Below are 17,052 nucleotides of genomic sequence, written 5' to 3' on the forward strand. Positions count from 1 at the left end.
TTAACAAAAATAATAATATTACGAAGTTACTACTTTACAACCTCGTTGGTGACCAACATTTAGAAAAACATGTACTTTTAATTCAGCCTATGGTGAAATCAAAGTGCTGTCGTCTGACCTCTCCTGCTGTCGGCTCCCAGACCGTACTCAAGGAGCACAGGAGAGACGTTCCCTCGAGGGCCGATGTTCTTTCGGGGGTAACACCCATCACTTGACAGGCAGTGGGTCTGCTTATGGGTCGGAATGAAGCGGCCACAGGCTGGGTACTTAATTCGTAATTCCACGAACTTTACAGTACATGTTTGCACAGACACAACCGACTCATTAATTAACTAAACTGACACACGCTACCACTCGCTCTCCTCGCTCGTCCACTCACTCGCTGAGGTCACTCACACACACACACTGCCATTCTCCAACAGAAGCCAAGTGTGTACTGAATGCATGTTGATGATGATACACTTCTTCTAGGGGTTAACTACAGTGGCACGACACCGGCTTCCGGCTTCTTCTTTGCCACCTTTTAAAATAAATCACAGTTTCTTGTTTTCCGACGGCGACAACAACACGACTATCATCTCCTTATACTTCTGCCTCAGGGCCCCGGGAAAAGATCTCGGGCATTCACAGAATGCAAAATCCGATTCCAATCGAATTGAATGTACACATGCACGCTTAATGCGACTATCAATCAAATAATCTAGGGGTCTAAGTAACCCGATTAGATTAGATTTTATATTTAGGTGTATACATGCATCTTAATAATCCAATCAAAGTCGGACTATGATTGGATACAATAATTTGATTTTCTTGACATTTTCATTTAAACACACTGACTGTTTATGCCAAGAAACACTGTTCGACCCTAGAAACACTGTTTGACCCTAGAAACACTGTTCGACCCTAGAAACACTGTTCGACCCTAGAAACACTGTTCGACCCTAGAAACACTGTTTAAGCCTCGGAATACACACACAAGCACACTCACTCGCAAACGAAAACATACATACACACACACGTTATCTCACACACTTTGAAGCACACACAATATTCATCAGTGCTTTGTTTCTTTGCCAGTGATGAAGATGAGGATATGAACCTTGTTATTACAACGTAGACTCATTCACCCCACTGTGGGTCATCCCCCTGAAACCGTTTCCCACGCAGAGCCTGTGTGTTTTACCATGAAAAGGTGAATTATGAAGACGTAGAAGTTGGAACAAAGAAGAGTGGAAAGTCATGGTAGAAAGCGTCAGTGAGGATACTCTGCACACTGTGGGTGTTGTGGTGGAGCCGACTCAGAACGCCAGCGAGAGTCAAAGGACTCTCTATAACTATCCTACTATGATAACAACAATTTCCTCAAGCGGGGGTGGGGGTGAGGGTCGCAGGTCCTCATGTTTACCACGTCGACCACATTCCTTTTTATTTTCGGTTTTGTTTCACTTTCACCACATTGATGAATATGAATTAATTATTAATTGATTATTATTAATATCGTTAATATTAACTAAATATTACAGCGTTCAGACTACAAGATCCCTGACCACTCCAACATCTTAGAAGGAGTGCAACAACTAGACAAGAGCGACAGACATCCGACCCATTTCTGAAGACCAGGCTGGAGCACAGAGGAAACCGTTGGCTCTACAATGGCCACCCTAAAGAAGTGTTCCCTGAAGCACGGAAACCGATTATTAATTCCATGGATGAAACTCCCCCGCCTTCCCCCGTCCTCTGAACCAGAGTTCGCTGTGGGGTGCTGGAGATGGAAAGTGGGCCCGAAGACGATGGAGGGTATGAGTGTGAACGCCGTAGACAGCCCCGCCAGCCCTGGGTTTAGAGAGGCAGGGATCTGCAAGGGGGGAAACCCCCCACCCCCATGATTAACCTCCTTCAATATCAAAGGACACTTTCTAATGGTTCTGGGCCACATCAACAATGTACCGCTGCATGCTTCAACACATAGTCACCCCGATAAAGATCGTCATCATCATGGTGTTAAGGTTAGGCTGTGTGTGATGTCAAGTCCCCCCCCCCCCCCACACACACACACACACACACACACACACACACACACACACACACACACACACACACACACACACACACACCCCTCTTACTCACTTATTGTATGTTGTACTTCCTGGCACTTAAAAATAGTACAATGACTGCAGTTTGTCACTCAACCACCAGGAGGCTAAAACAACGTAATTTGATTTTTATTTCTCGATTTAAGTTATTGGCACCCAGGCCAACATTGAAAGGAAGCTCCTCCTAGCTGATTGTTGATGTGTTCCTGACGAGCTGGCTGTCACCTTGCATGGTTGACTCTGCCGTCAATGTGTATATTAACTGATGTAAGTCGCTTTGGATAAAAGCGTCTGCTAAATGCCCTAATTGTAATTTAGTGCCCTCTAGTGGTGAGGTTGCAGAATGCCGCCTTCTGCATACCCCCCTCCCAGTCCCAGAGCAGCTCCAGTGGCCTGTTGGCTCCGCTAGGTACATCCTCAACATCGACCACACAGAGTAGCCACGAGTCAAGAGATGAGGTTCCCCGATGGATCTAGAATATGGATTTAGTTATATAGTCTGTAAAACTATAATTCATAGTCTACAAGCAAGAAAGCGATGAAGATTCAGAATGAAAAATGTAGAGCCTTTGTCCGTTCTGGGCTACTGTAGAGACATGGCGGGCTCCGTGGAAACGGACCCCTCCCCATGTAGACACAGGACTGAAAGAGTGTGGGAAGGCAGGAAGATTACAGCTTTGTGTTTTTCTTTTGGGGGGGGGGGGGGACAACACCCAGTAGACCTTTGTGTTGCCGAGCGGTGACATGTTAATGGAATCAAGGTGAACAATCGGAGACCCCCTGAATGTCTCAGTATTATCCAACTAAAGTAAAACCAGTGACCTCTCAATAGTGCCCAATAGTGCCCTGTCCCTGAGGGGGACAGGGCATGGTTGAAGCTCCACAGACAGATGGCAACAGGCAAGCAAGTGCAATCAGCCCAAGGGGTTTCACCTCAGCCATCGGGTGTGAAAAAACCCAACAGTCATCTATAGAAAAACTCTTCTCTATGTATTAGGTAATATCCAAACCCTTTCAGCCCACTATTTCCACCCCACACCTACTGTATATAAACAACATACAAGCATGCAATACACCACGAACTCACCACTTCAGAGCCGAAGTCACTTACTGAGAAGACTTCTATCTCTAAGGCTGAACTCTCAACCCCTCACCGTTGAAATGGAGAATATTTTCAGGATTGCCTTTTGGACTATCGCTCTGTCTTGGATGGTGCAGGCTAGACCTCTCATCCCCTCAGACATCACGCGCCCGTCACAAATCCTCAGACAGAACGTCTCATGTGTAAGTTTTCTAATATTTCTATCTATCAATTTTGTACCGATATCTCCATGTTTTTCTCTCAACAAAACTCACTGATTCCATAATTTTCCTACCATCCCAACAGCCAGAGAATATGAGCTTCTATACACCACCACTGAACGTAAGTGCAAAAAGTTTGATATTTCTTCTTTAACTCAAACAGATTCCTTTTAGAAAAAATGCACTACACAATATAAATGTTGTAGCTAAAGCAAGACCTGCTGAGGATGGAATACTTCAGGTGTAAAACAGTGTACAAACTGCCAATGAGCCTAATGTAAGCTCTTGAAAAGCTCCAAACACATTGTAAACTATTACGTATTGTTATTATTATGACTATTTATTAACTTGATGTGAACCTGTTTGATCCGATGCTCTGACAATTTAAGACAGCATGATAAAATGTGATGAAAACAAGATGTGAACAGAGGTGCTTATTCTGACCCTATACAATTAATACTAATTAACAATCAACCCGTTTATTGGGAGCATCAAACTAAAGAGGGGAATTACTTCAAGGGTAGAACAGGAAACACAGAGCCAGTGAGCCTACAGACACAGCAGGTGTCTGGCAGTGAGCAGTCTCTTGATTGGTGCCCTTCGAGCCGGCTTGCGTCCCCACCGCTCTCTCTAGTAGCGGATGTGGCGGCTTTACCTCCTGAGCAGAGCCTGCTGCCTGAAGTCGACTAAAGACAGACGTGTGTGTTCCTCTGCAGGTGAACTGTATGAAGGCCTCGCTGAAGTGCGTGATCTCAGGGCTCGAGACCGCCGAACGCGAGTGTAAAGATGACGGTTCTAAGCTCGACCAGATAGTGAACGAACTGCTCCCATATGCGAAAAGCGTAAGTCCTCTTTACTACAAGCCCAGGCCAGTGGATCACCGCTCGCTACTGGACCTTCAGAAAGACCTACATTTACATTCAGTTTATCAGACACTTTTATCCAAAGCGACTTATTATCAGTCCATTTGTCAGAAGAAAGAGAAACAATATATCTCTGTCGGTACACTTAGGATGTTCATAGAACCAAGAGCCAAGCACTAGCAGTCACTAGGTTAACCCATTCCCCGTATACAACACAGATAGCTAGGATAAGATGCTACACAATGCTAAGTACTATTTTTAAGTGCCAGGACGTACAACACACAATAAGTGCATAAGAGGGGGGAGGGGTGAGGGGTGAGGGGGGGTTAAGGGGGGAGGCTATGCAGAGTCCAGGTGAACTCTGGACCATTGATTCTTGACCTCATGATGCTCCCCCCCTCAGCTGCCGACCCCGTCCAACGCCACCGCGTGCGTGTGCGAGGCCGGGCCCAGCACTCCTTGGGATGCCTTCCTGGACCACCTGAAGTCTATGTTGCAGATGTACGCCTCCATGCCAGAGACGGCCGGCGACGCCACCGAGGGCTAATAGACCAGTAGGGGGTCATCTTCGCGCCGGCGGATGCAGCGGATGCTACGACTACAAAATCACTTGATTTGCCATCCGATTAATTTATTTTATTTAAGGCCGTGTACCAAGATCCTACTGCTACATGACCACAGGCCGACAGGCGGACACGTTTGTCTTGTTCTGATGCTGCCTCCTTAACATGGTCTTTATGCATGTATCTATATATTTATATATACTTTATATATGTATTTTGTGCCCTTATTTTATTTATTATATTATTATTAAATTATTATTATTTATTAGCTTGAACCCTAATGGAAAAAATGTTTCTCATCCAATGTAAGGTCTTGTAAAGCTCCAAACACAATGTTTATTATTACAAACTGTTATAATTATTACTATTTAATAACTTGTTTGAACCGGTGCTCTGATAATTTAAGGCAGTATAATAAAATGTGATGAAAACCAGATGTGAACACAGTTGCTTATTCTGACCCATACAATTAATAATAATTAATAATTAACCCGTTTATGGAGAGCAGAAAACTAGAGAGAGAGAGAGAGAGAGAGAGAGTGAGTGACACAAAGACAGAAAACTAGAGAGAGTGAGTGACTGACAGACAGACAGAGACAACTAGAGAAAGAGCGAATGAGAAAGTGAGTGAGTGACAGACAGAGGGACGGACAGACAACTATAGAGAAAGAGAAATATATTTTGTATTCAAACGTTTTTATATTTTGACCTCCTAATCTTTCACTTGCTTCGGCAAAGTTAACGATTGTCATATCCCTTGCCAATAAAGCTTTGAATAGATTAGAATTGAATCGAGAGAGAGAGACCAACACTCTCCTCCGACCGGTGGTGACGGGGGTCTCAGGCTCAGAGGAGCAGTATGTGGGTGGGGAAAGGACCCCCTAATGAACACAGGGGACATTCTTCAGTCTAGTCTCGGAAGAGAAAACTAATCATCAGTGACGAGGTCCACGAAAAAACCACAAACCCTCCCTCCTGCCCACACAGACTGATGCTGCAATCTGCAAAAAACTGCAAAAAAAACAAACATTTAAGGTGGAATCTCGACACAAACCTCTACCTAGAACCCTCTAGTCTCCACTGACTGACAGTGGAACCCCCTGATATGTGAACCCTCCAGTCTCTACTGACAGTAGAACCCCTACGTGTGCCCCCCCCCCCCGGGAGATTCTACGACAACGGCGTCTGAAACCCACCGAGGTGAGAGTGTGCCTCCGAGCGAGCAGCGACCACATCACAGCACTTCCTGTTCACCTCGGAGCATATTGCACACACACACACACACAGCAGACACTGATGTTGTCCTTGTATTGTGTACTGGTATTCTGTTATGGTATTCTGCAAACATCAGTTCTGCAGAAGCATATGAAACATTTGTTGAACTGGAAACATCAACAACAAAATAACCACCCAAGTCACCATAGTAGCCATGGTAACCATAGTATCGTAGTATCAGCTTCATTCATAAAACGCACAAAAAAAAGGACTTGGCAACTACTTGCTCTCCACTTGACTCAAGGTCTTCAGAATCTGGCTGCAAATTCGTCAGCCCTGTTGCACAACCAAACAGCCAAACACCGGCGAGACGTCGAGCCATCGATGTGAAGTGCTGCGTAGCGAGCCGGCGGTGATACGTACCCGAGTGTCGGGTGGTCCCGTCTAGTCAGACCCCGCTGGTTCCTGCCGTGGACCGAGCTGTGGTAGCGCGGCTGGCTACACACTGATTTACACATTCGGCTGCTGCACACCGACTCGACACTACTCTGCAGGAAACCACAGCATTTCCTGTGTGTCTTGTTTATGCACAGACATAATACACGGGCCTCCAGGACCGGCCGGCCTCACCGGGCCTGCAGAGTAAATATTTTACCTTGAAATATATTAACTGGACCGCGGAGTTGGCCTTCCGTCCTTCCGCTCCGAAGTTCTGGAGTGGGCCGGTCCGTCTCAGGGGTGGCCGACCGGTGCCTCAGAGCGGCGGAATGACCGGTATGCTAAACATCTAGCGCGGAGGAGGGGCGGATCTGTGATCGGGAAGTTTCTCGACGCAAACAGCCCAGAACCCAACACACGGCGGGATCAAGTGCATCATGACAGAGCCTCCCGAATGATCAACCACTACATCAATCACTAATGATCTCTCTCATCCATGCGTTAACCAGCCATACCATCACCAACACTTTGTCTCTAATCAAGCATACATACACTGACGGTTATAATTAAATTACATTTGAATAACTTCATTGGTTTATTCTTCTTGGCCCCACTCAGATCAGACGTTACGCTACAGTTATCGCAAGCGGTAAAACGGTTTAAACAATATTATAAACATTTAAGCACACAAATCACACCTCAGTCCTCAACCTTTCAGAGAAGTTTATTCCAAAAACAAAGAAAAGAGAAACTAAGGCCTTTCTACAACAGAACTGGGCCCAGGTTAAAGGTCAAAGATCAGAGGTTAAAGTTGTCGCTGTGGGGGGGCTTGGAGGGCCAGACCCCGTAGCCGTTCTTGTTCAGGTGGACCTTCATGATGTTCTTGGCCTCCTGGTACTGCTTGGCTGTCATCTGCAGACAACCAAACAGAACCACACGTCCACACCCACGTCGTACAAAACATCACAATGCATCATGGGAGTTGTGTTGGGTGATGCTCCGCCATTTTGTGATGCCTGAGAGCTGTAGCCCTGTGAAATCCTAAATCAAAGTGACTGTACCGTAACATAGGCTGATCAAATGTGTGTGTGTGTCATTAACGATGCCCTCGTTAACCCAGTACCTCGTTAATGTCAGTAACCACAACCTATAGCGTTAGCAAACTGCAGAGTTAAAAAAATTCTAACGACGACATTGTTAACGACACCTTATATATGACGGTGTGCGCGCTTACGTGTGTGACTTCACTGCTAGGAGGCTGTGTTAGTGTCTGTGTGCGTCCCTGTGTGTGTGAATCCCTGTGTGTCCGTGTGTGTCCCTGCGTGCGTGTCCCTGTCTGTGTGTGTCCGTGTGTGTCCCTGTTTGTGTTTGTGTGTGTGCGCGCGTGTGTGTGTGTCCCTGTGTGCGTGTGTTTCCCTGTGCGTGCGTGTGTGTGTCCCTGTGTGTGTGTGTGTCCCTGTGCGTGCGTGTGTGTTCCTGTGCGTGTGTGTGTCCCTGTGCGTGTGTGTGTGTCCCTGTGCGTGTGTGTGTCCCTGTGTGTGTGTGTCCCTGTGCGTGTGTGTGTCCCTGTGCGTGTGTGTCCCTGTGCGTGTGTGTGTGTCCCTGTGCGTGTGTGTGTCCCTGTGCGTGTGTGTGTCCCTGTGAGTGTGTGTCCCTGTGTGTGTGTGACCTTGGCCTCCCTGTAGGACATGGCGCCCTGCAGCTCCCTTCTCTGCGCCTCCCTCACCACCAGGTTGAAGCGGCGCAACATGGCCGCCTTGCAGAGCCGGCTGGCCAACCCTGGGCCGCTCTTAAAGGGAGAGCTAACACACACACACACACACTCAGGTAAGAGAGCACTACACACACACACACACACACACACACTACAGCCTCCATCCCGCTCCTTAATGACATTAATTCTCCCACTCCCCTCAATGCTGTTGGGCAGGGCTTTAGATTGATGTTCTGCTGAGAGAGACCGACACACACACACACACACACACACACACACACACACACACACACACACACACACACACACACACACACAGACAGACAGACAGTAGGGGGAGGCAGAATGACAGGGGGGGGTCAGAGAGTAGCGTGTGGAGGGAGGAAGAGGTTGGGCCTACTCTGCGACGGCCACGCCCTCCAGCCCGTCCACCACCTCCAGGGTGCCGTCCCCCTGGCTCCAGTTCAGGCTGATGTTCCGCTGGGCGCTGCCGGGCCCCGCGGGGCCCCTGGCCGCGGGGGCGGGGCCTCTGAGGGGCGGGGCCAGGGCGTAGTGCGGCCGCACCATGCAGAAGTGCAGCGGGAGGCCCGCCGTCACGCCCTCCACCCGCTGGCTCACCGCCAGCGCCAGGCCCCGCGTGCTGCTGCAGCCCTCCTCACCTGGAGGTCGTTAACGAGCCCATGGGTTAACGAGGTCACGGGTTGACGAGGTCATCATTTAAGGACGACCTCGTTAGAGGACAGTTACGTATTTTGAACATTGAGCCCCCGTTCTGGTTTGTCTAGGATGGAATAGAGTGGTTACACCGAAATTTAGTGAAATACAGTTTCCGTCGTGTTTTATTCGGCATTTTGTAAATTAAATGGAAAGCGGACCGGAACCGGAAACAGAAAGGGGGGTGGTTGTAGTCTTTTGCCCCGGTTCTAGCCCTACTGTTGATACGGAGAACCGAGCGAAATGAACGACAGGACTGAACCGGAAACGTTTCGGTTTCCGTTTCATTTACATAAAGCCGATTTACAAAATGCCAAATAAAACACGACAGAAACTGTATTTCGCTACGATTCTTGATAAGGAACATCAACGAACACCACTAACCACTTGACGAGTTTCACATTTCTAAAAACAAACGTTAAGGGGTGTTTTTGAATGCCCATAGCCAGCCATTGTGAAGCAGGCAGTGGCGATTCGAAATTAGCCAGATACTCGAGACAGGACCAACACTAAAAATTTCGTAGTTAACTACTTAAATTCCTCCTAGCCAACCAGAAAGGGGGCTCAATGTTCAAAATACCGGAATTGTCCTCTAAACTATGACGTCAGTTGCATCGTTAGTGACGATATTGTAACCACAACGTGCGTTAGAGATCACAACTTTGGTGACGGCGACATTAAAGTGCAATGCCGCCCTCTTCCGCTACGTAGCTAAGATGGCTGCCGTTGAGTACGAAAAGTGTACGGTGAACCACACTTCGCGGTTTGACCGTTTTGAGTACACCATCCGGGTCCTTTCAGTACACTTATTTTCGCCCGATCTGAATCGGAACGCCCTACGTACTCAAACTTAGGCTAGTAAGTACGGATAGTATGGATATTGGAACACGGCATTGGATTCTGTCTGCGTAGAGATGTGTGCGTGTGTGTGTGTGTGTGTGTGTGTGTGTGTCCCCTACCCAAGAGGATGCTGTCTGCGTAGAGCGGCTGCAGCAGGTGGCTCAGCAACGCCCCCTGGAAGCCGAGGACCTGCCATTGGGTCAGCTTATCACTGGACGACAGGCTGGACATCCTGCTGGGGTCCAGCATCACGCTGGACAAGGAGAACACCTGCACACACACACACACACACACATGAAAACACCTTCACACACAGACGAAAACACCTGCACCCACACACACGAAAACACCTGCACACGCAGACACACATGAAAACACCTGCACACAAAAACACACACAAAAACACGAAAACACCTGCACACACACACACACACCTGCACACACACACAAAAACACCTGCACACAAAAAAACACACACACACGAAAACACCTGCACACACACATGAAAACACCTGCACACACACACGAAAACACCTGCACACACACACGAAAACACCTGCACACACAAACGAAAACACCTGCACACACAAACACGAAAACACCTGCACACACAAACACGAAAACACCCGCACACACACACACACGAAAACACCCGCACACACACACACGAAAAAACCTGCACACACACACACGAAAACACCTGCACACACACACAGACACGAAAACACCTGCACACACACAAACACACAAGTAAACCAGAGACACCATGGGAGCACCTGCACACACACACAAACACACGTAAACCAGAGACACCATGGGAGCACCTGCACACACACACACACCATGAGAACACCTGCACGCGCACACACACACACACACACACACACACACACACACACACACACACACACACACACACACACACACACACACACACACACACACACACACACACACACACACACACACGGCCCACAGTAGCAAATCCAGTTGTATTCATAACAGAGGACCCAGAGACAGGAAGTAGAGGATGAGGACAGAAAGTGGAGTACAGCACCTTGCCCTCGGCAACGAGGTGCAAGTTGAGTTGGTTGATGACCTCCCTGGCAGCGATGGACATAGGGTTCAGACGCCTGGACGGACACACAGAGGTTAGGGCTCTGGGCCTGGTCAACCCAGTGGACATCTTGGAGAACAGAGACATACAGTTCCTCCAGAAGAATGCAGCGTTTTTTTGTGATTGTTGACCGCATTTTTGTGATTGTGGCCGCATATTTGAAAATATGCGGCCTTCGCATGAATATGCAGACTTTGGCTGATTATGCGTTGAATTATGCAATCGCATAATCGCGTTTTTCTGGAGGGACTGGACATACAGACAGCCACACAGAGGGACAGAGGGGCCTCACAGGTTGGGGTTGATCTGCGCGGCCCCCTTGGGCAGCAGGCTGAGGTAGAGGTGCAGGCTGAGCTCGCTCCTCATGGCCAGCAGGGGGCTGCCGGCGCTCCGCTGGAACACCGACAGCTGCTGCAGCGACGCCTTCTCGTTGAAGAACATCAGCAGGTGGCGGTACAGGAACCTGGACACGGGCCACCGGGGCGGATCAGACTCAGCACCTCAACGGCCATGGGCTCTTTATCTCTCCACATGGTGACATACACTTCACATGTAGCACCCATTGAGTTAGATTGGACTGGACTGGACTGGAGTGATGTAGTAGTGGACTGGACTAGAGTGCTGGTAGCAGTGGCTCGCGGTACTGGAGTGGTGAGGTAAAAGGTGGACTGGACTCTACTGGACTGGGTGCCGGGAGTGGTGGACTGCGGGGTACAGACCTCATCAGGGACCTCCTGGCCACCACCAGGGCGTGGGAGTCGTGCAGAACGCGGCCGGTGGCTGTGGCGCACATGTTGGTGTTGATGTTGCCGGTTCCCAAGGCAACCACCTCGTACCCGGCCGCTGGCCCGGGGGGAGGGAGGAGAGAACAGTGTCATTGGACGACAGCCATGCTTACAGGTAAAAGGTCACGGCTGGGATACATCCGGTCTTCTAACGTACAAAAACGCGGCTGACAAGAATCAAAGCAAACAATCAAAACTGGCAATTTACGAAAATAATTAAACATTATTATGAGAACCACGTGCCAGTGCAGCGTAGATAAAGGTGCTGAAAACTAGTTTTCGATCGTTACTTGATGACTCACTTCCTGCCAACAGAACCAGTGGAACCAGAGAAAGTGACAACGCTTGTTCATGATGTATCATTTGCAGCACTAGATAACGTCCTCCGCCCGTCTCAGTCTACATGAGGCTTAATCATGTCATTTTTAAAGCTGCAGCCTTCCGCAATCGCTGGCTGTGATCACCGACGAGGCCTGTTACGTATTTTAAACACATAAAGCTACCCACACATAGCCACTAGGAAGTAGGATCGAACACATAGGCCGTAATTACCATACATAGCCACTAGGAAGTAGGATCGAACACATAGGCCGTAATTACCATACATAGCCACTAGGAAGCAGGACCCGATATTTTAAGCTGCAATAACTATTCCAGCCATAGAGGGCAGCACCTTTAGACAGGTGGAGGGCGAAACCAATACGTCATATAGGCCACGCCTACTCGGTATTAAAGCAGGGCCTGAAGCCAACGAGATCAGAAACATCCGGCAGTCCATACTAGGGAGTTAGGTACAGAGGCCTGCTGTTTGTCGCTCACACGCGTGTCCATACAATTCCCCTCCTTTTGCTTCATAGTTACCATACCGAAATACTTAACAAATAAAGTGAGTTAAAAGCGATCCGGATTAGACTACTTTCTTCAAAAGCAACAGGCCCGTGACCCGACGGATTCAAACCAATCAAAACTAAGATTCATTCATCTTCTCCAGACCGCTGGCTCGGCGCTTCGACTCACGGCTCTGGAGCAGGAAGGCGGCGACGGCGGAGCCGCAGGGCAAGAGCCCTGGCTGGTCCTGCAGCAGTCCGCTGAGCCGCTCGTTCACCGCCTGGGACATCCTCTCGCTCTGAGGGCTGTAGCCTGGAGGTAACAGGACACAGCAGACCAGAGAGTGGGTGAGGGAGGGTGGGGGAGGGAGCGTGGGTGAGGCAGCGTGGGGGAGGGAGTGGGGTAGGGAGAGTGGGGGAGAAAGCTTGGGGGAGGGAGGGTGGGGGAGATGCCTGAGCCAGGTTCTGGTACCTGGGAGAGTCCTGGCGGTCTGGGCTCTGCGGGTCGGGGCCGCGCCGTAGGCCAGCTGCTCCGGGACAGGCGGGGGAGGAGGAGCTTCACACCACAACAGGAAACAAGGTCACACCAGACAGCCAATCACAGGGTCCAATTATGTAAAGGGCCTCCCGGTGGGAGGTTGTCATTCGAAGCCACTGCAAAATTGACCCATTTGTGACATCACAAGGGGGAGGGTCCACCCACCGGATATGGAGAGAAGTGTGTGTGTCTATGTGTGTGTGTGTGTGTGTGTGAGAGTGCGCATGTGTGAGTAAGTGACTGAGTGCGAGCGAGGGTGAGCGCGCGACAGATCCTCAATGGCGCTTCGTGTCGGTGACATGTCAATGTGTAACCAAAGGTCAAAGGTCACCCTCGGGGGCGGCGCTGAGCTCCGCCTCCAGCAGGGGCAGCAGGTCCCTGAGGGCCAGCTCGCCCGCCCTCTTCCGCGCCTCCTTCTTGGTGATGCCCATGCCCGTCTTGTAGGTCACCCCGTCCAACAGCACGCAGAACGCAAAGCAGAGGCCCGGGGTGTTGTCTGGGGACGGAGACAACACTGACCGCGTCAACACCGGGGGGGCTCAGAGTACAGGACACTGGGGAGACCGATGGTGTGATCCATTTGGACGGTACGCCGGTACGTGCAGGTCATAAGTTGTAAGTCTCCCAGCTTTCTTGCGGCATTTGCGGTGGCACGTCCCGTTTTGGTCGTAGTAGCTTTTCCTGTTTCTCACCGGCTAGACGTTGTTTATTGTTAGCTACATGAGCCTCTAGACCAAACAAGCTCGAAAACAAACAACACAACTTTACATTGTCGTGCACGCACAGCAAGACCGTGCAATGCATAAATTGGTGGCCGGCATAAAGTAGCAATGTAACCAAGTGTGTACGAGCATTTCAAATCTACATTAAAATCGACCAACGTGATGCAAATACATACAAACACAAAATAAATTTCTTTACGGGCGCAGCCATTTTTGTTGTCGAGTAGCACGGTCGGCCTCACTGAACTCGCTCCACTTTCAGAATGGCGAGCGGGACCGACCAAAAGGGGGCGTGCCTCAGTGAAATGCCCACGAACGCTGGGAGATTTACAACTTGGGGGAGAGAGCGGGGGAGGGAGCTACCGGTAGCGGTCTCCCTGGTTGGGGTTCAGTAGCTGGTCTTCAAACGGTTGAGGGTTTAGTACCTTCTCTGGACCTGGGTGAGGGTTTAGTAGCAGCTTGGCGTTCAGCCCGTGGTCAGGGGTTCAGTACCTGGGGTGGACGTCTCCTTCAGCTCCAGGGGTCGCTGCAGCGCTGAGGCCAGCTCGTACAGGGTGCTGACCGGGTGGATGTCCCCGCTCTTGTACTTGGCGATCACCTCCTTGAGGGGGAGTCGAGGCTTATTGGTGTAGCCTACGGGCGATTAGAAATACATCACTATTATGTAGTGCGACTACATGAATATGATGGTATACGAATATTAATGCATTCATGTCATTTAAATACACTATAGCCATGTACTCAAATCGATTGCAAATCAAAAGTGCGCACCTATTGTGGTGCTACATGGCGACTTTATTTGATTTGATTGTAATACGTAGCAACATGTGTCTAAATCTGAGCTAATGCTAACCTCTAGCCTTGCCTTGTTTGGGGGCATTGGAGGTCCCCGCGCGGCCGGGGGAACTGGGGGTCCTCGCCGGGCCAGGGAAATCGGGGAGACCGATGTGGTTCTTCTGGAGGATCTGGGCGGACCGAGTCCCCCTCGCTCTTCTGTTCAATTCAAACATCGTGTTCAAGTCTGGACTCTGGAAGGAGATGGAAAATGGGAATTTTTGTTTTTATTTGCACATATTACATTACAACGCAAACATGAAATCTTTTCGCCGCGCGTCATCTTCTGAGGCGGAACCGAGTGGGATATTCCTGCAATACAGGCTTCGGTTATGTGGATTAAACCTTAAGAAACTACAAGTACTCCGACAGAAAGTAGTATTTAAATCTATAAAAGACCTAGCGACCAAGAAACGTCCTCTTATTGCGGGAACGACAGCACCGCTGTTGTAAAGGAGCCACCTCTAAACATTACGGGTTTTGAGGCGACCTGAACCGGCGGGCCGCAGTCCTGCCGGCGCACGCGCAGTTCCTGTTGGTCCGCGCGCAGGAGAACGGCGAAGACCATGGAGCTAGCGCTAAAATAGCGCTAAACTAGCGCTAAGCTAGCGCTAAACTAGCGCTAAGTTTGCCTTAACACTAGCCTCAACTTCGGTAGCTTTGAACAGGTATCGCTGCAGGCAGGTCACCTGCGAGCGGACCAACTGGCACTGCGCGTAACCAAAGTCTGCGTCCCGCTGCCCTAGCGTAGCATCACAGCGATCTGAGCAGGCGCAGTAAGAAGGAAGCTAGGCCGGACTAGCGTTGGTCGCTAGCATTGACCTGCGAGCGGTACTCAAATCACGCACTGAGGAATGAAACGTTTATACGTGTGACGGTAAAAGATAGAATAAAGTGTAAAAAACACGGTTCTGGCGTCGAGGTTATATTTCATATATGACATGCATTGCGTTTTGACCGTTATACAATACATTGTTCCGCGACGCGTCGTTCTGTTTCAACCGACGAGACGAAATGCGGGTTAAAATACTGCGTTGGTTTGAGCTGCGCTTAACGGGGACGCAGCGCCCTCTACAGGCGACCGCCCTTACAGCCGTTCTGTCGTACGCATTCGGAAATGGACAATTCAGTTATTTTAATTATTTTGTTTTCATATGTATAGCTTATTTTTAATTCATTTATTTTAATAATTTCGTTATCATACGTAGGCCTACAGCTTATTTTTAATTAAGTTACTCTAATTATTTAGTTTTCATATGTATAGCTTATTTTAAATTTATGGAAGGTCCATTCACAGGAAACATACTCCGTAAAAGTCTCTTCCTTGCACCATATTTGACATCCTTTTGAGGAGTTCCGTTTTATTGAGTTACACTATTGGCGGCTCAGATGTGTAATTATGTGCACTATCACACCAACCCACTTAAAAATAGTTGAAATTTCCGTTTCCTTTCTCACAACAGACTGGTTTCTGAGCCATAATCCATAGCCATAGTCATTAGGGCTGCTTGTGAGATAATTGTTCGCTTTTTGTTTGGCTCTGTGACCATTTGAGTTTTCAAGATAACATTAACTTATAATAATATAAGTGAATGTATTATTAAGTATTATTAATCCATCTTAAATGGAAAGTGAGTCCGTCACAGCAGCATAATAACAGGACAGAATTAAACAATATTAAAAAGGAAAATAAGAGCATGTAGAATAACTACAGAAAATGAACCAACAAATACTCGATATCTATAATATGAGTTAAAACGTAAATGCAGATTGGAGCATCACTTTATTAACATGCGTCACTTTATTAATAGAAGTGACTTGTTTTATAATGGGACACTTGTTCACCTCGGTTCTTCCAAGTTTCCCCCCTGAAGACCACTAGCTGATGATGAGCTTTTTCTAAGAGAGAGAGTGATGGAACAAAGCCCACGCAGCCCGTGACAGGCTGGTGTGGGCCCCAGCAAGCCCTCACCTTGCCCGGGAACCGAGAGAGGACAGGCTCGCTGCCTTTCTTGGTCGTCTTCCTCTGAGAGAGAGCCTGCTTTTACCCGGGGCCCGGGGAAACAATGAGTCATAAATATGTACCTCACTGTATTAACGCCTCGGAATGGAAACCACTGCGACGCGTATGACGAGGGTCGATTTCATGTGTGTCGTTGACTCCCTCTGACTGTCGAGTCGTGCAGAAATCGGAAGCTTGTTGGTTGCAACGCAATTTCCAGATCAAGGCATCGCTTGTCTTCTTGTATGCAGTCGATCTGCCCCGCCCCCATCATTGAGTGTGAAGTGAGTGTTTTATAGCGTGTATTGTCCGTCGTTTTGTGTTTTTATGTTTGTCACCACAGTGGGTTACTGATTGAAATTGAAACTCGCTGAACCCTGGAAAAGTCAGGCTCACCAGAAGAAAATCTTAACGAAACACAACACAGTGAGGCATAAAAACCCCACAAAAAACCCTTCCACCACACTGAAACACTGTCGTTAATA

General features: G+C 48.8%; 1 protein-coding gene across 1 annotated transcript; it reads right to left on the reverse strand.

The window, feature by feature from the left end:
• Positions 1-7,272: 7,272 nt before the first annotated feature.
• adad1 (adenosine deaminase domain containing 1 (testis-specific)) lies at positions 7,273-16,671 on the reverse strand (the record flags this gene model as incomplete). Its single annotated transcript, XM_079744824.1, has 13 exons — positions 16,538-16,671; positions 14,585-14,759; positions 14,224-14,364; positions 13,341-13,505; positions 12,944-13,027; positions 12,662-12,784; positions 11,579-11,702; positions 11,152-11,322; positions 10,800-10,875; positions 9,862-10,012; positions 8,589-8,847; positions 8,144-8,276; positions 7,273-7,386 (listed from the first exon to the last, which is right to left on the reverse strand). Exons 2-13 carry the CDS (start codon positions 14,739-14,741, stop codon positions 7,273-7,275), a joined length of 1,698 nt encoding a protein of 565 aa, XP_079600950.1. The 5' UTR covers positions 14,742-14,759; positions 16,538-16,671.
• Positions 16,672-17,052: the final 381 nt, after the last annotated feature.

The sequence above is a fragment of the Pollachius pollachius genome, assembly GCF_949987615.1.
Source record: "Pollachius pollachius genome assembly, chromosome: 10".
Classification (NCBI taxonomy): Eukaryota; Metazoa; Chordata; class Actinopteri; order Gadiformes; family Gadidae; genus Pollachius; species Pollachius pollachius.